The 26,207-nt window shown below is 43.7% G+C and overlaps 1 protein-coding gene across 1 annotated transcript in view; it reads right to left on the bottom strand.

Annotated features, from left to right (window-relative positions):
- The window catches only part of CD109 (CD109 molecule), a 128,927-nt gene extending 109,648 nt beyond the window's left edge, over positions 1 to 19,279 (bottom strand). The window contains exons 1-2 of the mRNA XM_058661363.1: positions 19,009 to 19,279; positions 17,482 to 17,654 (exon numbers count right to left, since the gene is read on the bottom strand). Of these exons, the coding sequence (XP_058517346.1) occupies positions 17,482 to 17,654; positions 19,009 to 19,082 (247 nt within the window). The 5' untranslated portion in view covers positions 19,083 to 19,279. The remainder of the gene's footprint in view (positions 1 to 17,481; positions 17,655 to 19,008) is intronic.
- Positions 19,280 to 26,207: the final 6,928 nt, after the last annotated feature.

Here is a 26,207-nt window from a genome sequence, read left to right on the forward strand (position 1 = left end):
GACATTCACGGGGGTCGGTCTGGGGGCTGGCCAGACTGGGCCAGTTCATAACACCCACTGGCAGACCTAAAAACCAAGAAGGGGTGCCAGATAGGTTGGGTTGAGCCACAACACCAGCTAGTTCACATTAGGGCCAGGACTGGGGGATGGCTAGGCTGAACTAGGCTGTAGTACCCACCAGCATGAACTTGGAACTGAGGGAATACCAGGCCAGGCCAGGCTACAACTCCCACCCACAAATTCCAAGTTGAGGTAGGCCATGCCAGACTGGGCCACAGCACCCACCAGCACATGCAAGACCTGGGAGGGGAGTGTCAATCTCAGAAGGGGGCAATACGGGCTCCTCTGCTGGGCCACTACTCCCACTAGTAAGCCTGAGAACTGAGACTGGGGGCAGATCAGGCCAGGCAGGGATACAACACCTGTTGGTCTGCATTTGAACTGGGTTATGGGGAGAGACAGGCTGGGCTAACCGACAGTTACCACTGATGCATGCATAGGCCAGAGTTAAGAGCAGGCTGGTTAGGGTTTGCCGCAGTATCAGCTGGCAAGTGCTGGGACTGAGAGTAAATCCTGTCAAGCCAGACTGCAAAATCTCCTGGCAAGTTCAAGATCCGGGACTGGGAGTGGGCCCAGTAGGAAACTGTGGGCACCCCTCTGGTGGGTTGCAACTCTGACTGCTGAGCATGAGAACCAGGGCTGTGACAAACCTGGTTAGTCAGGCCATGACACCCACTGTCATGAGTGAGGGCTGGATAGTGGGGTTGGTAGGGTTGAGCTAGGTTTCAATGCCCATTGACGTGTACGAGAGCTGAATAGGATGTGCGACAAACTGGATTGGTGTGCTGTACAAACTGGCAAGTACAAGAACCAGGGCCGAGAGAGGCTTGGTGAGAGTTATTGAGGGTTGCTCTGACTAGACTGCAGCTCCCACTGGAGTACATGAGGGCCAAGTGTGTTGTGGGCAGGATTGGATTGGACCACAGCATCCATTGGTTTATGTAAGATATTCAGCTGGAGACAAAATTGTCTTAGCAATTGCAGCTACCAGTGTGTATGCTGGCTAATGTGGGTGACAGACAGAGCAGGACTCCGTTCTGGCAAACACACACAAAAGTCAGCTCTGGGATCACTTCAGAAGAGGTTCTTTGGAAATCCTCCTGACTGAACCGCTAGATTCAGAACTCCAACCACGGGGAGAATCGCAAGATCTGTGGTTCAACCATGGCATGCATGTGTTAGAACTGGGTCTTCTCAGTGGCTTAGACAGAGCAGTGGACAGCATACTCAGATGCACACAGAACATGTGGCAGTCCATTGGAGCCTGAACAGGACATCTGGTACCACAGCAGAGAAAGGAGGCCAGAACAAATTGTTTAACTACCCAAGCCAAGCTTTGACAGCAAATTTCTGGGCTAATGGAGACTCTAAGGTTTGATTATATCAACCAATAGACCTTGGAAGAATTTCCTCATGCTTGGATTAATGAGATTAACAGCATTTCAGGACCATCAAAACTACTTAAGCAGAACCCTCAAAGCATGCTCCACATTGGAGATCCTGGGGTGACATCAGGTGGTAGTTCCCCATCCCTGGGTACTGATGCAGTTAGCAGACTGGATGTGGCTTCTCCCCATATCACCCCATTTCTTCCCAGATACAGAAAGAAGTGAGAGAAACTTTGGAAAAATTGGTCTCACCCACTTTTTCCTAATCCTCAACTTTTCCCACTGTAATCAACCATGTAACATCATCAAAAATAAAATTTAAAAAATAAAACATTTAAATATGTAGAGGGAAATGAAATTGAGAATTTTGCTATGTGCTCAATATATCTTACTAGGTATGCCAGTATATGTGAAGACTGTTTCCTCAATTTAAAAAATATCTGCCGACAGCATGAACATTTTTTTAAGCACGGGGAGGAACATTTAACCTGTCACTGCAGATGCCCACATCTCCCATCCAAGTGCATGGGCTCGGGTCCCACCTCCAGCTGCTGACTCCAATTTCACATCAGTGCAGACCCTTGGAAGCAGTGCTGATAGCCCAAGCTACTGCACGCACATGAGTGACCTGAAGAGTGTGCCCTGCTCCCAGCCTAGCCGCAGCCACTATGGGTCTCCAGGAGTGACTCAACAGGTGAGAACAATCTCTTTCTCTCTCTTAAATAGAATTAGATTTTCAAAAAATAAATAAATAATTATAGCTTACTATATAAAATAAGTTCATTCTATTACAGCAATTAAATAAATGATTAATTGAGAAACAAGAAAAAGTTCATTCAAAAAGTAATCATCAATCTAGTGTATAGTCTGTGGGTAAAAACCATGAGAAATAATAAGCCATGGTGGCTTTAACCTACTAAGTTGTGGGGCAGTTTGTTTCATAATAATAGATAACTGGTACATTTTTGGAACAAACAGGATGAAGTTGCAAACTTCTAAAGCTACACTGTCCTGTTTGGTAGCCTCTAGCACAAGTGGCTACTGAGTCACTGAAAGAGAAAATAATTCTTAAAATGCACCTCCTGTTTCTAAGAGAGTGTCCTGAGAGCATTACACATTTTAACCAGTTCAGTTTTCACAACGATCCTACTAGGTATGACTACACTTATTTTATAATTGAGATCCATAAGGCATATGCTGTGTGAAGGGTATTCGTCCAGCATCACACGGAAAAGCCAAGCAGCTCAATTCTTGGGCATGTATTCTCAGCCACTGTTGGACCCTGACCATCAGTTCCGGGAGCAGAGCAGATGTACTCTTGAATTTCCACTGTACATAGCATTCATTTGCCTGGACAGCCTGGATGTACACACTGCTATCACCACTTTCTCAATCACACAGGCTCGAGACCTACAGGTTATCAGGGTCCTGTCTTCTTGCTAATCAACCATCAGAACCCATGGATTCTGGAACCTGTGTGAGCCACACAAGCAGGGTACAATCTTGGACAAGGCGGACTTTCCAGCTGATGCAGTACAAGGGGGCTGGTTCTGAGGGCAGCACACACCTCAATGCCCCACAATGCAATAAAAATGAAAAGCCAAATTAAAATGTAATAAGCTGTGCCCCGACCCACCAGCACCCTCTGTTCCGCAGGACACTTATTTTTCAGTACTTCAGGATAAATCATCAGAGGCTGACTACTTTGTCAGCTTGATGACTGGAGGAAACAATGTGTTTCCTTTCCACCCTAGGCTGACAGTATACCTCCGGCCAAATTTACAAAGACTGAGGAGGGTGGGAGGGACGGTCATTTATTTTTATCCAAGTGACATTAAGCAAGGAGAAAGTAAAAAGCAGTTAGAAGTCTACAATCCAAATAAATCTTAAACGTTGATTAACTAAAAGGCAACCATTCTAGCTATTCAAAACAGGTTCAGCAGATTTGAAATGCAGGAAATCTCTGATTTCAAAGTAAATCTTTTTTCAGACTACAGCTTCTAGTCAAGTTGTAGGATTTTCTCCTTAGGAAGAAGTTGGAAGAGGGAGGTGTCTGCATGCCTGGTTCCTCCACTCAGATCCCAGCACTTCCGCTCACAGACCCAGGAAAGACCCAGCGCCAGAAACAGACACTCCACCCAAGTTAGAGTCAGGAGCAGAGATGTCCACCCACCCCTAATTCTTGTTGAATTTAGGCAGCAACTCATAGAATGTGTAGAGAGACCCAAGTTAAGGCCTTTGAGTCAACTTTGAGTCCTGCACATTTTTCTCAACTTGATGTCTTTCCTTTGAATTTACAAATACAGCGTGGAATTTTCTAGGCACTTACTAAGTTCTAGCACAGGATTTATCTGAAACTCTTAACATTTAAGCAATAATTTACACCACCAGAACATAAAATTGAAGGCAAGGGAGGGGTAGTGTAGATGGGGAGCAATCATGTCTTTCTCCACTGTTGCTAGGATGAGAATTAAATAGATAGGATTTGCAAACTGTTGCGAGCATTTTTTTTCCTTTGGCAAGGTTCCACTCAGACATGGAAAACAGTTGCCACCTCTTAAAATTCATCATAACATTCTTTCAAATCACTGGTCAAAAATATACTCTGTGAAGCTGACTACTTATAGCATTATTATAGAGGACTTTGTCAAACTCCCTCATTCTCGTGTATAGTCAAAAATCAATCTCCGACCTCTTTCAGATGCTTTCTCCTTCCCAAAGCTGCCTGAGCAACTGAAAAGAAGCCTTGTGTTAAGGATTCACCCTTGGCACTGGTCTTTTGATTTACAAATAGAGTCAAAGCCATTTTTAAATTGTGTAATAAGCATACACAACAACTAACCTTTCTTTAACTTTTTAAACACACTCTGTAATACCATATGCTGCCTCTTCTGATATCTGCCCTCACCCAAAGGCTCTGCAGGATCACTGAAGGGAAGGAGCAGTATGTAACTGGAAATCTAACTAGATCCAGAAATACCCTCTATGGGGAAAAAAAGGAGATATATATATATATATACACACACACACATATATATCACTTAGTATTTGCTGCTGAATAATTTTTGCCACTCCTTTGCTATTCAATAATATGTAGCAATACACATAAATTTATTACCTTTTTTACCTGAAAAACTTGACCTCTTAACCAGCTTATTAAGTATTTCCTTAGTATTCAGCCATGATTTACTAGTGGATAAAGTGAAAAATAGGGATCTCCATCACAAATCTGTGGATGGAAAAATCTTAAAATACACCGCTTCTGATTCACAATGTGCACTTTAAGTATAAGCAGCTATTTGGTGAATTCAGTCTATACTGATGGAGACACAGCTGTCAGGCAAAACAAAACAAACCAACAGCAACAACAAACTCCTTTGGTTCCTTAACATTAGTTTTTTTTCTGTCTCTTCTGCTTCCTATTGCTTGCAAATAGATCAAGATCATACATAACATTTTCTACATTTTGTTCCATTTAGGCAACTGAGCAAAAATCAAGTAAAAAAAAAAAACCCACTAAGACTGAAGTAAACAGTATAGTGCAGTGTAAACTAAATATTAGGATAAATTTAAATGGAAAACAAAAATTGCAGCAAGGTTCTTAGCTATTAAATGAGCTAGGAGTTTTTTTTATAGCAGGGTCAGAAATTCACAGCCTACACATGAACACTTGCTTGTCAGACAGTTCTTACTAAGAATAGTTTTTGTATTTTTAAATAGCAAATGAGAAATGAAGGAATACTATTTCATGACAAGTGAAAATTACGTGAATCGCAAATCTCAGCCTCCATAAATAAAGTTCTGTTGGTATACAACCCACTCCTGTGTTTACGCCATGTGCATGGCCACTTTCCAGGGACAAAAGTAGAGCTAAGTGGCCGTAATAAAGGCCATGAGGTCAGCAAAACCTGCACATCTAGCATCTGGCCCTTCAGAGAAAAAGTCTGGTGACCTCTGTGGCCTGGTACTCCTCTTAGGAGACTTCTTCCTTCCTCAGAACATGAGGCTTAAGTCCAAGAACCACTCAAGCTGAAATCAGTCATCAAGACAAACGTCTGCTCACAAGGGAGACATCAGTATGAAAATCTGCTACTAGAAAATGCCAGGTCCAATCCAGCCAATACCCCCTGAGTGCTTACTGTGCACCAAGTACAGTGATCAACTTTCTAAAGCAATACACTAAAGAAGGAAACATGTGAATTTAATTTCAACAGCATTTTACTAACCTCAAAATATCCAAAATAGTATCATTGAAAATGCAATCAATGGGAGGAGAGGGACTTGGGGAGGGGGTAAGGGAAATCCCAGAGACTATGGAATTGCATCATAAAATTAAAAATAAAATAGAAGAAGAAAAATGCAATCAATATACATACTCTTTTTATATTTTTGTTGAATTTTTGGATATTAAGTATTCAAAAACAAGTGGGAATTTTGTACTCAGACTCCATGTCAAATTTCAAGTGCTCAGAAACCATACAAGGCTAGGGGTTACCACACTAGACTGTGCAGGTCTGAAGCACAGTACCTTTAGCCCTGGCAATGATGTGATGAGATAGTATTAGCAGGTCGCAAAGGGTTCAATTTTCGTGTGGCCTCAGTGCTCCCATTCTGACCCACTATGCTTCTCAGAGAGTACAAGGCAAACCCAGTGATTCCTCCTGAACAAGTAGCCCAAGCACAGCCTCAGAGCCCTTCCCCATTCCTATTTTATAGTTCACTGTGTGCTTATTTTGGGTGTTTCTACATTTGTTTTTTATGTATTTATTGGGAGAGAGAGAGAGTCAGACAGAGCACCCATCCACCAAATCACTTCCCAGATGCCTATAACAGCCAATGTTGTGTTATCCTGAAGCCAGGACTCAGGAACTCAAACCAGGTTTGCCGCATGGATGACAGGAACACAACCACACTTAAGCCATCACAGCTTCCTCCCAGGCCTGCATTAGCAGGAAGCTAGAGTCAAGAATCCAAGGGGAGCATCAAACCCAGGCACTCCAATACAGGATGCATGCAACTCAGCCGTGAAGCTAAATGCCCACTCCCTTATTGTGTGTGTTTGGATATGCCCACCCTCTTACCCAAGTTGCCATTAGCTCAATCCCCTTGTAACTATCCCTCTTCAGTCCAATAGAATCACTTGCAGCACTCATACCAGAATCCATCTTCCTATACCCATAGCAGGCACAGCTTATTCGTCCAGCTATATAATCCAGTAAACTCAGACTTGACTTTGAAACTGCCAACACAGCGCTCTAAGCAACCTCAGCCATCAGCTGAAATTGGCACATGAAATGACATCCATTTTGTTTCTTCCAAAAGAGTATACGGACGGGCCCAGCAGCGTGGCCTAGCAGCTAAAGTCCTCACCTTGAATGCCCTGGGATCCCATACGGGTGCCGGTTCTAATCCCGGCAGCTCCACTTCCCATCCAGCTCCCTGCCTGTGGCCTGGGAAAGCAGTTGAGGATGGCCCAATGCATTGGGACACTGCACCCGCGTGGGAGACCCGGAGGAGGTTCCAGGTTCCCGGCTTCAGATCGGCGCGCATCGGCCCGTTGTGGCTCACTTGGGGAGTGAATCATCGGACGGAATATCTTCCTCTCTGTCTCTCCTCCTCTCTGTATATCTGGCTGTAATAAAATGAATAAATCTTAAAAAAAAAAAAAAAGAGTATACGGACAAGAACTCTGTGGGCACCAAATATTTTTTGTCACTCCATGCTGTACCATACACAATTTGGCATGTAATAAATGTTTAAAATACTCAAAACTATAAATATATTATAAATTCTATTATAGAGTTAACTGTCTTAACTGTATCCCTGGGAAGATTTAACTCATGTTTCACAGAAATTTAAGTGTTAATAATTAAGTACTAAATCATTTCCACCAGCAACATGTTCCTACATGTAAATTCTTAACTTTGCCCTGCCAGAAGGAAGCTACCAGGGGGTCTTTTACCTTACTCTCCATTTATGTCCAAGCTCCTCACCCCTCTGCCTTTCAGATTAGAATTCATAGATAGATCATTTCTTCAGACCTAAAACCTACCAACTTGCCCCACACCTATGTGCTGCTGCTCCTCCCGCCACCAAATCTTTGACCCATTTCTCTCTGAGCCTGGCAAGGCAGAGAAGTCAACTCATAAATCTTGTCTGAAGGAAATGGACAGATGAAAAAGGAAAAAGCCATGATTCACCATTCTCCTCAAGTTTGATCACCCCACCCTTTGGATGTCATGTTAGCTCAGACAAGGAGACGGGGAGTCACAGCTCCACTTCCTGCTCACACTGCAGTGATTCAGGAACTCAGGCCATCCTCCCAAGTTGCAGGTGAGGCATGAAGCGCACCTTGCCCTTTCCTCCTTTTTGTGCTCCATGTGCTGCCTCCCTCCGAGACAAGACAAGCCCTAGATTCCCACAATCAGGAAATATCTCCATGCCCACGTTTCTCTTTCCAGTGTCCTTATTCTGTTAACACTTAACCACCATTTCCTGGGCAGAATATTCATAAGACTGTATTTCAATTGTATTCTTCATGCCCACTTCAAATCCCAAAATATTTCTTTTCTTACTCATTTTTTTTTCTTTTCTTCTTTCATTGGAATAGAATGAGGGTTTTGTTTTAAGGACTATCCACTCAACCTGTGCCCTATGATCTTACTCCCACCAAGTTTGACTCACCAATTATTCACCCTTCCCCTTTATTTTAGTAATTTCACCTCTCAACCATACCTTTTAAGAGACCATGCACACTCTCTCCTTTCTTTAACCAAACTTTTGAAAATGGCACCATTGCTTTCTGATTATATTTTCTTTTCAAAATGTATTTATTTTTATTGGAAAGGCAGATTTACAAAGAGGAAAGACAGAGAAAGATCTTCCATCCACTAGTGTATGCCCCATATGGCCACAACAGCCAGAGCTGAGCAAATCTGAAGAAACCTCTTTCAGGTCTCCCACACAATCGCAGGGTCCCAAAGGCAGTTGGCCATCCTCCACTGCTTTCCCAGGCCACAAACAGGGAACTAGATGTGAAGTAGGGCAGCCAGGACATTAACCAGCTTCCATACTGGATCCTGGCACTTACCAGAAGAGGATTAGCCAATTGAGCCATTGTGCTGGGCACAATTATATTTTCTCACTTCCCATTTATTCTTTAAACTTTGCTTTTGCTCCCAATATTCAACTTAAAACCATCTGCTTATGGGTCACCACTATCTATCCTTGTGTCATCCCCCTCTCAGACCTTCTAGGGAACTTGTTACTAAGAGAACCTTCCTCTGCAGACAGTTTTCCCTTCGAGGTGTCTCACCATTTTCAATCTACTGTGCTTGTCTGTTGCTCCCTGCCTGTCCCTTTCATTGACGTTTCTCCCTGCTCCCAAGCTTCGATGCTCAGTCATATTCTTTTCATTAAGCTCTTTCAGGTGCATCTCCTGTATGTTCAGGATCTCAAATAGACTATTTCAGTGAAAACAATGCCTTAAAGTCTCTCCTCAACTGCAATTCCACAACCATCTGTTGGACATCTCCACCTGAATATCTGCAAACTCATACCCAAAGCACAGCGAATCATTTCTTCAAAAACACAAACAGCTCTATCCTGGGTCTGCCACTCCCAGCCTTCGGCTCAGTCCTCTGAACACTTTCCCCTTGTCCAGTGTGTGAAATGGCTCTTCTGACCAAGCACCACATGTGTCAGCAGAGGTGGAACAGTTATGAATGGACATCTGTAAAGTTCTGGACATAAAAGGTACAGGCACAGAGCCAGAAGAAGTTCTATTTACAAACCATATTGAACTTTTATGCAAACAAGAAATAAAGATTCCTGCAGTCTCCTGCACTTTTAATATTATGTTTTCCTCCTGGAACCTCTGGATTTCCTCCAGTGCCATCCTTCCTCTAGTTCCTCCCCAGCCCCCTTCATTCACATTTCTCACACAGCAAATGAGCAACATAATGAAGTAACAGGAAACAACTAGCTTCAGCACTCTAAACAGAATATAAAGAAGCAACAGTAACCCAGCCCAAATTCTTACAGGATCTGACTTTTATTTCCACCACAACCCTTCAATGAGGACAGTGACTCATTCCGTGTTAGAAGAGGAGTCACACATGTTTAACTTGGAGTTCCAAGTACCAGTGTGTTCATTTTAAGTTCACCCAAATGCTGATTCACAATCAAATCCCAAGAACATGCGTCCCCAATGCTGAAAAATTAATGCCAATACTTGGCTCTGGGAACAACTTAGAGAGGTAATGCAGAAGCCTGGGAGAGGCCTCATCTGCGCTCCCATGAGTCATCACAGGCATGCAAGGGCATGCTCCTGGCTTTCAGGCTACAGTGTGAAATCCTAAAGTGAGAGCAGTTGGACCTCATTTTAAAGTGGCCAGAAGTCATCTGTGGCAGTGGCTAAACATACAGTCTAGATGCCCAGACTTAAACCATGCTCTGAGGAATGCTCTATGCAGCCCCTAAGCCTACTCCCAATTCTTTCACAGAACCATTAGTCCATAAAGAGCAGCTCCATCTTGTGCTAAAATAAACTTGTATGCCTACAGCAGGCATTTTTGATCTCCTTGGTCAGCCCAACATCTTCCCAATGAGTAGAATCAACTACTGCACATAAATCCTGGATCTTCTATACAGTCTTCCATATGCTAGAAAAATTATCTCAAGTATAATAGAAACCCTATTGACTGCAAATTTGAGGACAGAAATATGTTTCTAACACTGCCAGCAATAAGTGATTTGACCAAGAGCATGTCCCACGCACCAGGCCTCAGCGTACAGGCTCCTCTGCCACAGGTGAGATGATGAGACCAGCTTGTTTTTAAGTCCCTTCCAACTCTAAAACTCTATGAAGCCCTAAAGAAATAAGAAAGTTGGAAAGGGGAAAGATCCACTCTGAAAAGGACCCAGAATAACGGAAAAATGGTATGCAAGGTTGCCTTAGTTACTCTTTGCACTGCTCACATAACACAACTAGTCACGTGAGGAAAAGATAGAGCTGACACACAGAAACACAAAAATCAAATGATCACTTTTTTAAATATAAAGCCATACTACATTATTAAAGTCAAACTGCACTTGTTTTCATTAAATACCAAGTGTAAAACTTTCCCAAGATTTGTATCACTAAAAATCCTAGCTGAAAACACTTTTGATGAATTTACTTTGGAACGAAATTCACTAAATCTCATCCCAACCAAAAAGAAAATTAAAAAATAGGAGAGATAGCATTTCATCTCACGGGTTTTTGCTTTAAAAAAAATTTTTTTTTCAGAAATTCAGATTTACAGAGAGAAGGAGAGAGAGAGATCCTCATCCACCTGTTTACTCCCCAAGTGGCCGCAAGAGCCGGAACTGAGCCAATCCAAAGCCAGGAGCTTCTTCCAGGTCTCCTACGCAGGCGCAGAGTCCCAGGGATTCGGGCTCACCTCCACTGCTTTCCCAGGCTACAAACAGGGAGCTGGAAGGAAAGGAAAGCAGCCAGAATACATACCAGCACCCAGATGGGATCCTGGTGCATACAAGGCAAGGATTTTAGCCCCTAGGCTGCCATGCCAGGCCCATCTCACAGTTTCTGGTTTTTTGGTTTTTTTTTTTTCTGTAAGATTTATTTAATCTTATTGGAAAGTCAGATATACAAAGAGGAGGAGAGACAGAAGAAGGTTCCATTCAATGATTCATTCACCAAGTAACCACAACGCACAGAGCTGAGCCAATCTGAAGCTAGGAGTCCGGAGCCTCCACCAAGTCTCCCACACGAGAGCAGGATCCCAAGGTTTTTGACCATCCTCTACCGTTTTCCCAAGCCACAAGCAGGGAGCTGGATGAGAAGCAGGGCTGCCAAGATTAGAACCAGTGCCCATATGGGATCCTGGTGTGTGCAAGGCAAGGACTTTAGCAGTGACGCTACTGTGCTGGGTCTCCTTCTCACAGGTTTTTAGATCCAACTTAGACCCAGTTCTAAACTAGTACAAGCTGAAGTAAAGATGATTTTACAAGATGACCATATAGCATTACATAAATATTCCTAGATGTAACAAACAAAAGTATTTCATTCCTCAAGAGAGTAGAGAACCTTAGTCTTAGGCCCCAGCACAGTGGCCTAGCGGCTAAAGTCCTTGACTTGAACGCACCAGGAACCCATATGGGCGCCAGTTCTAATCCCGGCTGTCCCGCTTCCCATCCAGCTCCCTGCTAATGCATTGGGATCCTGCACCAGCATGGGAGACCCGGAAGAGGTTCCTGGTTCCCGGCTTCAGATTGGCACAGCACCAGCCATTGCGCTCACTTGGGGAGTGAATCATCGGACGGAAGATCTTCCTCTCTGTCTCTCCTCCTCTCTTTATATCTGAATTGCAATAAAAATAAAATAAATCTTTAAAAAAAAAGAAGAAAGAAAACCTTAGTCTCTGAATCCCAGACAAAATTAACCTCAAATTCTGACTTCACCATTTACTAACCAGGTTTACATCAGCAAGTTGTTTTCTGTTAGTCTCAGATCCTCCAAAGTTAAGAGCATAGTGTCCACCTCATACACTTGTTGAAATGAAACAGTGTGCATTGAAGTTTCTGGCACTGCGAGGAAATTCAATATTTAATATTTTAAAGCCCTTCCCATTCCCACGTGGTGATGTACCTTGTGTAAAACCCCAATTCAAAATCATCCTAACAGGTGCCTTTAAACTGAACTGTTGCTATTCTCATCTACTAATAACAAACCTACCATTTTCATGAACAATCATTATGTGCTAAGTGCTTTAAGTATGTGGTCTCATTTAAGCCTCAGAAGAAATACACTTATATAAAGCAGAAAACACTGTTTTCCAATAATAAAAACTGAGACCTGGGGCCCAGCAAGGTGGCTTAGTGGCTAAAGTCTTCACCTTGCAAGCACTGGGATCCCATATAGGCTCTGGTTCATGTCCCAGCCGCTCCACTTCCCATCCAGCTCCCTGTTTATGGCCTGGGAGAGTAGTCAAGGACGCCCCAAAGCCCTGGGACCCTGCACCTTCGTGGGAGGCCCAGAAGAAACTCCTGGCTCCTGGCTTCAGATCACTTCAGCTCTGTCCATTGTGACCACTTGGGGAGTAAACCATCAGAAAGAAGATCTTCCTCTCTGTCTCTCCTCCTCTCTGTATATCTGACTTTCCAATCAAAATAAATTTTTTAATCAAAAAAAAAACTGAGACCTGCCAAAATCTTGACTGTCCACAGATACTCAGTCACTGAGTGGGAATGGCCAGCAGCAGCATCCAAGTAGCTTGGCTTTGCAGCCAAAGAAGACTATAATAACACCATGACCCTTTATCACTAGTCCCCACCCACCTGTTCATATGCACAACACAGCAAAGGCATGTGAATGAGAAGCCCATACTCTTTGAAAAGAATTAGAAATGACAAGTTCAAGCGGAGTTCTGTTGGCAAAGCTGCCTGTGAAAACCTGCCCTGAGAGTCCTGCCCACACACTACGCTAATTAATCTACTTTCCTAAAAACCATGGGACTGATTTTGATCTACAAAGCAAGAAATACATGTGCAGGAACATTGTTTCCACCAGAAAAACTTCCCAACTGAATTAGATGATTTTGTTCAAGTTTTTCAGCTAATAGCTCATGTTCAAATTTTTCCCACCCTTACTAGACCAAGATGGAAAATATAATACCTCTCAATCAAAGCAAGAAAGGTAATAGTGAAGAAAGCAGATTTTTTCATTCTTAAAAAAAAAAATCAAAGGTAAATACTCCATTAATTGACCCAAGATTTTAAGGAAAAAGCAAATTATTGAAGGGTATGGACACGCCTTTATTATTAAAGTAAGTCTTACACAAGGGGTAGGGGGAGGAACCTAAAAGTTAACAAATGAACGGGTCAGATGGTAAAATGCAAAGGGGGAATAAACCAGAAAGTATGGTCTGAGGACATCAAAATCAGTCAATTATTTCATATGAATTACTCTCATTCATAGTCTATAAACTCAAATGCTTTTAGCTGCTTTTGTTTGACTTGGAAGAGAACTCCTTCACAATATCACACAATAAGGAAAGGGACAAAAATTACTAAGGGAAACAATAGATCACAGATTCGTCTTTCTGTCATCATTATGATCTGATTTCAAATACCAAAAGCTGGAGTAGTGTAGTTGCATAGCAAGTTAATCCACTACTTCCAACACTAGCTTTCTATATGGGAGCATCGGATGAGCATGGCTGTTCTGATCCAGGCCCCTGCAAATGCACCTGAAAACAGCAGCTGAAGATGGCCCAAGCGCTTGGGTCCCTTCTGAACACATGGGAGACCCATCTTCAGCTTGGCCCAGCACTGGTTGTTACAGCTACTTGAGAAGTGAACCAGCACAAAATCTCCCTCTCTTTCTCAATCTCTCTCTCTCAGTATCTCTCTTTCTCAATCTCTCTCTCTCTTTCTCTCTCTCTCTCTCTCTATAATTGCCTTTCAGATGGATAAGGAAAGAAAATTTTAACAGACAGCAATAGCCATTCCAGCTTCTCCTCTCTAGTCATTTGTATCCATTTAACTCTTACTATGTTGCTTCAATTGTTTTTCTGCTTAATCAAGTTTTACACAAAGGAAGATAACGAACCCAGTCTTCTTCACTGCAGAGCCAGTGAGGTGGCTGCTGATGTTGCGGGCTGGCAGGAGTGCTGACAATGAAAAATATACATCAGAATCTAGCTGCTCCTCTACAGAGGCATGAATACATCTATACAGAACTCCCTCCAAATTTGGTAGAAATACTCTCTAAAGGGCTGCATTTCACTGGAAATGAAATAATCTGTCCAGGGACATAGCAAATTAATCTGCTGCCTATGGTACCAGCATCCCACATGGGTACCATTTCAAGTCCTGGCTGCTCCACTTCTGATCCAGCTCCCTGCAAATACTCCATGGGAAAGCAGCAGAAGATGCCCAAACACTTGGGCTCCTGCACCCACATGGTAGACTCATAGGAAGTTCCTGGATCCTAGCTTAGACAAGCCCAGCTCCAGCTGTTGTGGCCATCTGGGAAATGAACCAGAAGAAAAAACATCTCTCTCTCTCCCTTTCTTTCTTCTTTCTTTCCTCCTTCCTTCTTTTCTCTCCTCCTTCCTTTCTCTCTCTCTTTCCCCGCCACTCCCCACCCTAACTTGCAAACAAAGTGTAACTCTATCATTCAAATAAATAAATTATTTTTTAAAAAAAGAAGAAAAAATCAGTTTGTACTGCAATCAGTGCTGCTAGCTTCAAGGGTAGAAACGAAAACAAAATTACCTCCACTCCTGCCAAATAAATAAATGAACTCTTCCCTGAGAAAAAGTTATACTTGTCTGCCTTTACTCAAGTGCATGCTTCAATATGAATGCTTCAGTTATTACCATTTCTGACACAAATTAATCCGTAATACATTCAGCCTGTGGTCAAGCACTGCCACCCACCCACGCAGGGAGTTCTCAGGAGTCCAAGACTGCTGGAAACAAGCCACTCAAAACCTGCTCTCTTCTTACCTAGCTCTGCCAGGAGATGAACTCTGACTAAAATCCACCTGAAATCCAGGGCCCTCATAAGAGAGTGATGCATTTGTTTATGTGATAGGAGAAATAAAACATGGCTCCTGATTTAGAAACCCTCATTAACTATGTATTGTTACAACTGGAGAAGTCGGACAAAGCAAAGGATGTAAGGACAAGAAGGGAGAGATGCCTTGCTCCTTGAGCCCCAAGATTACAGGAAGCAGCTGCTGGGAGAACAATAAGTCAGCCTCTGATAATAGACGAGCACTGGCCTCTGGAAAGGGGAGAATACTCCTGGCAGGAGCTGTTTCAATGTAACTAGATGTCAACAGTCAGTAACAGCGAATGTTCTCTTTGCTTCTCAAAGATCCTTCCTGCATCTCTGTTTCCAATCTAATCCTGAGCGTTTGAGTCTTGCAAATGGCTACAAAGGACTCTACATCCAAAAGAAAAAATCTAAAACTACAGTTAACCGCCAAACTCCAACAGCAGGCACCGCCTGTGCAGACACTGCTTCTTGCAGAACAGAGTGAAAAGACTGATAGAGGAGGGCCAGCATCATGGTACAGTGGGCTAAGACACTGCTTACCATACCAGCATTCCACATGGGAGTTCTAGTTCATGTTCTGGCTACTCTGCTTCCAATGTAGGTCCCTAATGTGCCTGGAAAAGTAGCAGAAGATGGTCCAAGTGCTTGGGCCCTACACCCACGTGAGAGACCAAGGTGGAATTCCAGGTTCCCTGCTGAATCCAAGCTATTGCAGCCATTTGGGAAGTACATTAGTGGGAGAAACATTCTCTCCTTCTCTCTCCCCCTCAACTCAACTTTAACAGAGAGAGAGAAAGAAAAGGCCAATGAAGGAGAGTGCAGAAAAGACAACATCAGGAGAAATCCTAGAACCAAGCATGGAACTATCCAGCAGAGTCCAAATGTCCATCAGAACCACCTATGTTACTCAGTAGCTCTGCACTGCAGTAAAGCTACCACACAAGACAAAGTCACAAATTCTTGTTGAATAAAGAATGAATCAGGAATGCCCTTCATTATTATCTCCTGTGACTTGGTATTTCTTCTTTCACTATTATCATCAGATCCAGATTCATTCATTTTCAGAAATGACAGTTCAACAGTGAAACGTGACATCTGCCCCCATGTAAACAGGAAGTGTTGCTGTCTGCAGCCTTGTCTTCAGTATTGTTACCACTTCCAACAGAAGCAGTTGTCTCGTAGAGTACCACGGACCTTTGTCAACTTTCTAACTGCCCTTCAGAGTGTTTCATTACCTCTGTGTTACACAGCGGGAGACTGACGATCAAATGACTTGAGTATGACAGCTCTGCTAGAACTCAAACTTCTCTACTTCCTGACATGGTTTCTACCAGGGACAAAGTGGTGTGATCTGGCCTCCACGTACTCCCCCCACTGTGCCCCGCTGTGCCCCACATTTACCCAGGCAGTCAACTTCCAGTGGAGGAAAGAACCACAAATGTCGACAATCTCTTGTTTTCTCCCTTCATGTTTTCTGCCTTCATGATGGTTTAACCTCTCTCCACTGGTAGACAGTGAATATTTAATGAGCACTTGTGGAATCCCATCCACCCTTCATTATATGCCTTGCAATGACTTAAAAAAAAAATCTCTTAACTGTATAGAAATCTATGCCTTGCTTTCTGGCCTGACAAACTTCCAAACGTTCCTCCAGTGTTTATATTTGGGTGAAGGCAAGATTACCAGTGATTTGGGTTTATTTCCTTTCCTTCCCAGTATTTATCAAGTTTTAAGCTCTGAGCATTGATTGCTCTTGTGATTAGAAAAATATATATATATATATAATAAATTTTCATTTTAATGAGAAAAGTTTAAATATTTATTGCTTTTCCCAAAAAAGAGAAAATTATTCTTCCCCTCATACTGAAAAATCAGACATCTCAATACGGGGCCAGGTCAGAACCGAAGCTCTAAATAAGAATTATTTACCCTTTGAAAAATACATATTCATGGTACTGTTTTTTACTTTAAAAATTAAAGTTGTATTCCACAAAACTGGATTTGAATTACTGTGTAGCTACTGCTTCCCTCCCCAAAAGTCTAGGTAGCAAAATCCTCCATGGCAAATCCACATAGTTTCATCAGCGACAGCCTGTCCTCGGAGGGTGTGCAGCCTGTGTGGCCCAGTGTCTTTCTCCATGAGAATCCAAGCGGTGGTGATGGGAGCTGGGCCCTGGCTGAGTCCACAAGCTCCTCAGTGACAAACAGTCATGGAGTCACATGTCAGTGATGCTGGCGCCACCCATGAAGAGAAACCCGGGTCTCTGAGCTTCTACTCGGATGAGTGCCCAGGAACACCATTTTGGACTTGACATAAATGAGAATGACAGAATTACTTATTCAGAATGTATGTTGCAGGAGCCACTGTGACTCGGGAGTACTCCATGAAACTACCTAACGTGTGGTTTGCTAGCCCGGCCCCGGTATTACTGCACAAGGGAGGTCTCTGCACAGTTGCTCTTACCTCTGTGGAAGACACCTTCTGCCTCCAGGACGGACACGTCTGAGTCTGACCTCACCTTGACCAGCTCTGCCCTCACAGTGACCTGTGGGGGGCTCTGTTCCAGAAGCTCCACGCCAACCGTCACGTTTGCTCCAGGCCTGATGATCCCTGGAGCTGTCACCAGAAACCGGGGCCTAAAGAATTCCCAAGAAGGGAACAAACATATTTTCTCATTCTCCCATCTGCATTTTATAGTCACCCTCAAATTTCACAGACAGTGAAACAGACTCCACGTACTGGGCCAAGAGCAGTGACTCCAACTTAGCAACAGCATGTAAATGCTACTGAAACAACAGTAAACGCAACAAATCAATTTCAATGCAATAACTCATGCTCCACTATTAGAGGAAGGTGTTGTTTCATTTTATTTTTATGTATTTGAGAGATAAGAGACAAACAGCTCTCATCTCCTACTTCATTCCCCAAACACCCACAGGCTGGGACTTCAGGGAGCCAGGGACACTGCCTGGGTCTCTTTTGTGAGTGGCAGCACTCAGCTACCTGGGTTGCCACCCAGGCCTCTTGGAGTCCCCATCAGCAAAAAGCTGACGTCTGAGGCCACAGCCAGAGGCAGGACTCCAGCTCAGGCACTCCAGTGCGGAAGACAGGACTCCGAATGGACCACAGCCGCAAGCCTGTGACAATAATCCCACCATGTAATCCCCAAGCAGCACAGAAGGAGCCACTGCGTGCCTGGCTTGTACAGAGGAGCATGCATAAGTTACGGTCCAAGTTCAAGACTCTTAAGTTTCCGTGCAAAAAAAAACCCATCCAAGCAGGATAATTTTTGGTTTTTTTTTTTTTTTAAAAGGGGGGAAGGAAAAAAACTAGGGTTTTTGCCTGTGTCTTTTACAAACTTTATGCTTGAACATGCACCCAAGGTAGGTAAAAGCATCACCTTACCAATACAGTGGGTGAAACAGATCATAGAAAACAAACTGCTAGAGGAGAAACGTCCAGGTATGGCTGACCGTACAGGTCGTGCAAGCAATGATGCTCTCTTCCTGAGCTAAGCGTTAGGACTCAATTGAAAAACTCTATTCTAAGGAGCAGGGCCGCTTCCATGATCTGGGGAGCTCATGTCAGTTATCTTCCTCCAGTATCTGCACTTGAACCCAGGTTAGTCACCTCAACCACATAATGCCAAAGCTGAGACATATTGTTTAGAAATTAAAAATTAAATCATGCCTGGAGAAAAGCAGGTTATCTGGGAGCAAAACGTGAAGAAGCAAAAGACAGAGGGACTAAAAAATGACTCTTCAGAAAGCTGTGATGGCCTGAGAAACGTTGAACACCAAGGGTAGAGAAAGTTAACAGTCCCGAGGATAGCCACCCTGCTGCGACCTAGGGTCAAACCTCCCGGCCACCGGCTGGGCTGCGGGCCCCCTGTGCCCAGCCTGGAGTGTGGCCCCCGCAGCACCCCGCAACACCACGCAGCCCGGCCCGGGGCGCACCCGCCCAGCCCGAGCGCCCGCGCCGCGCTCCTACCAGGAGGCCGCGGCCAGTGCGGCGGAGCACACGCAGAGAAGGTGGGCGGCGGTCAGCAGCCGTGGGCTCTGCATCTTGCCAGGGTCTGCCTGGACTGCCTTCCGCTGCGGGGGAAATTCGCGGGCGCCGCGGGGTGCAGCTCGCCACCTCTTCCCAGATTTTTTTCTCCACCCCCAATACTGCGAAATTTAGCAATCTGAAATGGGCGCGCCTAAAAGCGGAGAGCTCTAAATCCAGACGGGACTTGGTGGCTCCACCCCTCCACGCGCATCACAGTCCAGGAGGCGGGAGTGAACAGAACAGAGTTCCTAAAAACACCAGCGCCCTGCTCCCGGCAGAGAACAGAGGGAACCCACTTCCCGGCCCTCCTGGCTCCTCGGGCTATTTACACTAGCGCACTACCAACCAAGCCCAGAGTGCACGAACAGGCCCATCCTTGTGAGCCGAGATTCATAGCAGCTATGTGAAGTGGGAAAAAATCAGTCATTGTCTTCCAGACTATGAGTCAGAATTTTAGAGAAAGGGTACACACACACACACACACACACACACACACACACACCAAACGGGGGTGTTTCCTGGGCAGTCGTCCAGTGTATAGGAATGGAAACGGAGGACTTTTTTTTTTCCTAAGGAAGTGGGAGAAAAAGAATCCTGGCGCGTGCTTCCTAGCACTCTAAAGATGCAATTACCTGGGACCTTGCTGCCGTCTCTATAAACACATTTGCTGCAGAAAGTATTAATTAGGACTGTGCAACTTGCAGTAATTTGTCCTAACACGATTAGGGGTGAGGCAGTACTCCTGTCAAAATGGGTGCCAGGGGCCAGCGGTGCCCAACAGTTTGGAGCTCTTCAGTCCTGGCTGTTCCGTCCCCTTCCCCCACCTTGGCAACAGCCATCGTCTTCAGATGACTCAGGTTTCACCATGACTACACCATAAAAGCAGGGAACTGCCAGAAGGGGCTGAAAAACAAGAACACTCAGTCCCTGACAACGTAAATGTTCTAACTCATGGAGAAGTTTCAGATGGTAACGCTTTACTACAGGCAAAGTGCAACCGGAAAAGAGGTTGGCAGTGGTTTGTCTCACGGGAAAGCGAAGAGCTAAATTAGGGGGCTCATAGCACCTAGACAAACTGTGGCTTCTGGAGCCGAGATCGGGCTTTGCTCCCTTTCCTGTCCCACCCTTTCTCACCCTTCAGAACAGCCCTCACAAGTCCTCCAGGTCCCCTGCTATGAGCAGCCTATCTTTAGCGGTGGTTTCCTGGGCATGGTGAATTTGGAGCGGATCCCTAGGTGCAGAGTGCTCCTGACAGCTGCCCGTGCTGAGCTGGCCTCCTCACCTCTGTTACTCAGAGAGGAGGATCAGGATCAAGTGGGGTCAAAACGTCAACATCTAAATATGTACTTCTCCTTCTTCAGTGTGTATGAGAAGTACATGAAAAAGCAGCAGCCGGTTTGGCTTATCTGGAATAGAGATCAAGATTCTGCTTTATGTCAGCACTTTGTGAGCCACAGTGGGTCCACAGGTATGGGGAAATTTGGGAAACAAATAAGCAAAGGAAGTTGAGAAGACTGAGAAAATACCTCTCAAGTTTTTACTTGTTTCACAGTAAGAGACTGAGTGAAATAAATTGCATATCTATGCAATGGAATATTGTTTAAGCTGGAGACTAAACAGACTAGTCATTTAGAGATAAGTATTCATGAAATCCTTTACAGAGAGAAAACTCTTATATAACAAATTAAATGTATTCTTATGTGTACATAGATATCAATATAAGAATACTTCAGGAGTTCATGGAAAATGAAATCAAAGCATAAGTTTATATTGATGCAAAAACTGGAAATCCACACAATTTTTTCAAGACATACATTTCTCCTAAAACTTTTTAAAGATCTCTCATGTGCACTGAAAAAAAGACTCAAAGAGTCCTTACCAAAATATTAGCAATATCCTGGTGATCACCTGTTTCTGCCAAGTTTACTACAATGACTATAGGCTATAGGACAGGCATTGTGGCACAGTATGTTAAAGTGCGACCTGATGTGAGTGCTCGTCCCTCTACTTGCAAATTCATCATGAGAGGCAGCAAGCAGTGAGTCTATCTTGGGCTCATGCCACCCACATGAGAGACCCGGATGAAGTTTTCTAGCCCCCTGCTTTTTGTGAATATTTAGGGAACTGAGCCAGCCAATGGAAAGCCTTTTTTTAATAAACTCCAAAGGGAGCTCTAAGAAACTCTTTTCCAATAAATCTTATTGAAAAGAACTATGTGGTCTTTGAGATAAGAATCCCATGCTGCTGTCATGTCCCTCCTGAGCTGTTTTTAGGAAATGGTTCATGAGAAAGTGAAGAACCCCTCAGCAACCATGGGAGCCAGGAGAGTGGTCCACACAGGCCATTTCAGGTCTAGTGTTGAGCCTCAAGTCACTGGAAGTCAGCCAGGGAAGCTAAATGTCAATGAGAACAAGGAATATCTGACAGAGAACAGGAGCTGCTGTCACTTTTACCACCTTCAAATTCAGTGCAATGGGTAACTGCGGGTGAAGCTGGAATCCTCCACCCAGAGTTGTACAGGAATCTGCTCTAAAAGTCAGAAGAAGCTGAAACAGGGGCCCCTCTGGGAATGGAGGAGCTATGGGCTGGATGATAGGCCCCCATAACCACAAATTGAGTTACCACATCTGTAACAGTAGAGGCGAATGTTCCCACCTGCCTGGCACCACATCCTGACCTTCGAGGAGTGAAAAACACAGTTTTCTGCTGCACTGCTGCCTTCCAATTCACACCAAATATATTTGTGGTCAGCACCAGCTAGAAACACTAAGCAAAGGGAAGTCTAAAAAGCTCAGCTTCATCTTAAATGAACTGGCACAGGACAAAACCACCAAAGTCCTCGCCTCATCAATTTGACATCCATGCATTCCCCTTTTAGGTACATTTAACTTAAAAACAGAATGCCAAAAATCAAGCTTTCACATAACACAATGTTACTATCCTTGGTATAGTCAAAACTCTCCAAAAGAGGCTACAAAATTCCTCTAACCATCTTTCTATGTGTTCCTCCCTTTGACATCCTGTTATACACCGAAATACAAGGTTAAACACTAATGGAGAAAGAAAACTGTTGGTTCATACACAAATATATTTATATTAGAATAAGAAGAAAATGCATTGGGTGAGTATTTGGCTTAGTGGTTAAGGTAAATGCTTGGGCTTCATACATCTCATTGGAATACCTGGGTTTGGGTTTCAGCTGCATTCTGTTTTAGCTTTTTGCTAATGCAAACTGCAGGAAGCAGCAGTAGATGGCTCAGGTGATTGGGTCTTTGCCACTCGTGTGAGATACCTGGATGGAGTTCCAGGCTCCTGGATTTGACCCAGCCCAGCCCCAGCTGTTGCTGGAATTTGGGTAGGGAACCAGCACGTAAGATATCTCTCTCTCTCTCCTTGCCCTCCATTTCCCTCTTTCCCTCTCTTCTCTCACTTTCACTCTCTCTTTTAAAAAAATAGATAGTGGCCAGCATTCTGGCATAGTGGGTTGGGTAATTACCTAAAATGCCAGCATCCCATATGTGTACTTGCTTGAGTCCCAGCCAGTCCACTTCCAATCCAGCTCCTTGCTAATGTACCTGGGAAAAGCAGTGGATGATGGCGTGAGTACTGAATGCCCTACACCCATGTGAAACCCAGATAGAATCCCTGCTTTCTGATTTTGTCCAGCCTGACCTAGCTCTGACAGTTGTGCCCATTTAAGGAGTGAATCAACAGATGAAAAATCTCTCTCACTCACTCATTTGCTTTCAAATAAAGAGATCTTTTAAAACAACAAAAAGATCTATTTGAAAGGCATATTTACTGAGAGAAGGAGATACAGAGAGAAAGATCATCCATTCACTAGTTCACTCCCCACGGTTGCAATGGCCAGAGCCGAGCCTATCCAAAGCCAGGAGCCAGAAGCCTCTTGCAGGTCTCCCGGACAGGTGCAGGGTCCCAAGGCTTTGGGGCATCCTCCACTGTTTTCTCAGGCCATAAGCAGGGAGCTGGATGGGAAGTGGACCAGCCAACACAAACCAAACCAGCACCCATATGCAATCCTGGCACTTACAAAGAGAGGGTTAGCTAATTGAGCCACTGTACCAGGCCCAAATAAATAGACCTTTAAAAATAAGTAAATGAAAAAATTTTAAGGCAAGTTTTCGGGCCCAATACAGTAGTCTAGTGGCTAAATTCACACCTTGCATGTGTCAGGATCCCATTTGGGCACCAATTCATATTCCAGCTGCCCCTCTTCCTATCCAGCTCCCTGCTTGTGGCCTGGGAAAGCAATAAAGGACGGCCCAAAGCCTTGGGACTCTACACCCAAGCAAGAGACCCAGAGAATGTTCCTGGCTTCAGATCAGCTCAGCTCCAGCCATTGCAGTCATTTAGGGATTGAACCAGCAGACAAAGATCTTTCTCTCTGTCTCTCCTTCTCTGTAAATCTGACTTTCCAACAAAAATAAATAAATCTTTTTTAAAAAGTTTTCTTGCATTTGAAATTTTGAAAGAAAAGTGCAAATAACTGTTATTTTTGCTGTTAGCCATGTGATGGTAGACAGCATTTATACATACCTTCTTCCACTACCCACTCCTTTTCTCTCAGTAAGCACCAACCCCAGTCATGGTTTGCATGGCAGAGTGACCCCAATCTTCATTCCTAAAGGACTTGAGCCATTAGCAATCCCGCTTATATTGTGTTGCTTTCTACTGACTTTCATCATAGGACTAGAAGTACTAAGAGATACACAATGTATCCTCTGCATTCCAGAAATATTCCTTATCCCAAAGTGCACTGGCAACCCCTTGACAATCAGCATCACTCAATCACTCCAGCCAGTACAAAGTAACCCTCCACTGGTATGAGGAGCCCAAGTTGTCAGGTGACAAACTCAACATCTAGTTAGCTGAACTACTGTATCGTCCTTATTGGAAAGAATCCCTGTCTTGGAACTGAGGCCTCTAAACCAAAAGGCTGATATTGCAAGAATGAGAAGATAAATATGCCCCAAAGGATCACAAGGGGTGTTAGAGGAACCCTTCTTTTTTCCTTCCCCTGATTTTCAAATCGTTGAGGTTGATTTGGGGATAAATTGTGAGACATTATTTGCTGATTTGCCATGTCCTAGCCCTAATTTTTTTCATTTTTGCACATTTAAATTTTGTAACATTTCATAGATATAAATCTACTATCATTTTTTCATTTGAGAATTATTTGTAAAGAATGCTTCACAGAACACCAGGCTACCACCCTCCTCAGGAACAAAAAAAAAAAACTTGTAATCACAGACAGAAAGAAAAAATTACTGGGTGGCCAGCGCTGTGGTGTAGCCAGTAAAGCAGCTGTCTACAATGCTGGCATCCTGTATGACGGCTAGTTCATACCCCAACTGTTCCACTTCCAGTTCAGTTATCTGATAATGTGCCCGGGAAGGCAGCAGAAGATGGCTCAAGTCCTTAGGTCCTGCACCCACAACAGAGATGCAAAACAATCTCCTGGCTCCTGGCTTTGAATTGGCCCAGCACCAGCCAAGGCAGGCATTTGGGAAGTAAACCAGTCGGTGGAAGGGAAATAGAAAATCTCTCTCTCTCTCTTCCTTTCTATCTCTACTTCTCTCTATAGATCTGACTTTCAAATAAATAAACAAGTAAATATTTTTAAAAAATAAAAAAGAAGAAATTACTGTCCATGGAAAGACAAGGAATGGTACAGAAACTAACAAGGAATGATAATACTAAAACTGTCCTTAACATTCTATATAAGAGTCTGAATTTAAAATTAGAATTCTGTGTCTAATCAAAATATAAAATGAAGGAAAATATAGGAGAAAAATTCAGAATTGGAGTAGTTCAGAAACTCTAGCCTCCACAAGCTCCTGTTAGGACGTTTCTTCAGGAGGACATATTTGGCAAACCAATGAAATAAGCTAGGAAAAGGGAAATAGTATATATAGCCTTACAGAGCAATGGAAAGAGAAGTTCCAACAGGAAGAATTCCAGGAGCAATTCTCAGGGGAAAATAAAAGAAATCTTATAAAAAACACACACACAGAGAAAGAGAGAAATTAATGTATAGTCATATGTATATGAGAGAAATTGAGGGAATAATTTGGTCTATGATAAGTACATTAGTACAATAGAAGAGAAGGGAGGGACGGGCATTGTGGAGCAGCGGCTAAGCCTCCACTTGGAACACTCGCATTTCATATCTAAGAATCTTAACCACTCTTGTGACTGGCTTTCTGTTAATGCTCCTGGGAAGGCAACAGATAATGGCTCAAGTACTGAGTCTCTAGCACCCACAGGGGAGATCTGGATAGAGTCTCAAGCTCCTGGCTTCAACCTGACAGCCCCAGGGTCAGGCGGGGCATGGGTGGAGTGAACCACAATGGATGGAAGGTACTTCCCTCACAAGCATGCTTGCGCATGCTCACCTCTACTTTCTCTCCCATTCAAATAAGTGGTTTGTTTTGTTTTATTTTAAGAGAAAGGAATTTAGAAACTCAGGGGAAGCCTAAAAATTCAATTTAAAAAAATGCCATTATGATTCTCATTAGTTGTCTTTAAAGAAGAAAACAATTACACAGTCAAATCAATGTAAACAACTTAGGAATAGAAGTATTGACAATGCAAAGATTTAATTCAATGGATCATAATTTCTAAAAATGTTTGCCACATTGTTTTTAAAAAGTATTTATTTGAAAAACAGAAATACAAGATGGAGATCTTCCACCTGCCACTTCATTCCCCAGATAAATATAATGACCTGAGCTGGGCCAGGAGCTAGGAATCCATGTCTCCCACAAGGGTGACTGGGACAAAACATGTGTGTGTGTGTGTGTGTGTGTGTGTGTGTGTGTGTGTGTGTTAAGTGCAAAGGCAGATCAGATTTGCAGAGAAAATCAGAGAGAGAGAAAGATCTTCTGCCTATTGCTCCACTCCCCAAATGGCCACAATAGCCAAAGCTGAGCCAATCCAAATCCAGGAGCCAGGAGCCTCCTCCGAGTCTCACACACAGGTTCAGAGTCCCAAGGGTTTGGGCCTTCTCAACTGTTTTTCCACGCCACAAGCAGGAAGCTGGTTGGGAAGTAGAGCAGCCAGGACATGAATCGGCACCATTATGGGATCCACCGTGGCAGATGCAAGGTGAAGATTTA

This window comes from Ochotona princeps, chromosome 1, assembly GCF_030435755.1.
Source record: "Ochotona princeps isolate mOchPri1 chromosome 1, mOchPri1.hap1, whole genome shotgun sequence".
Lineage (NCBI taxonomy): Eukaryota > Metazoa > Chordata > Mammalia > Lagomorpha > Ochotonidae > Ochotona > Ochotona princeps.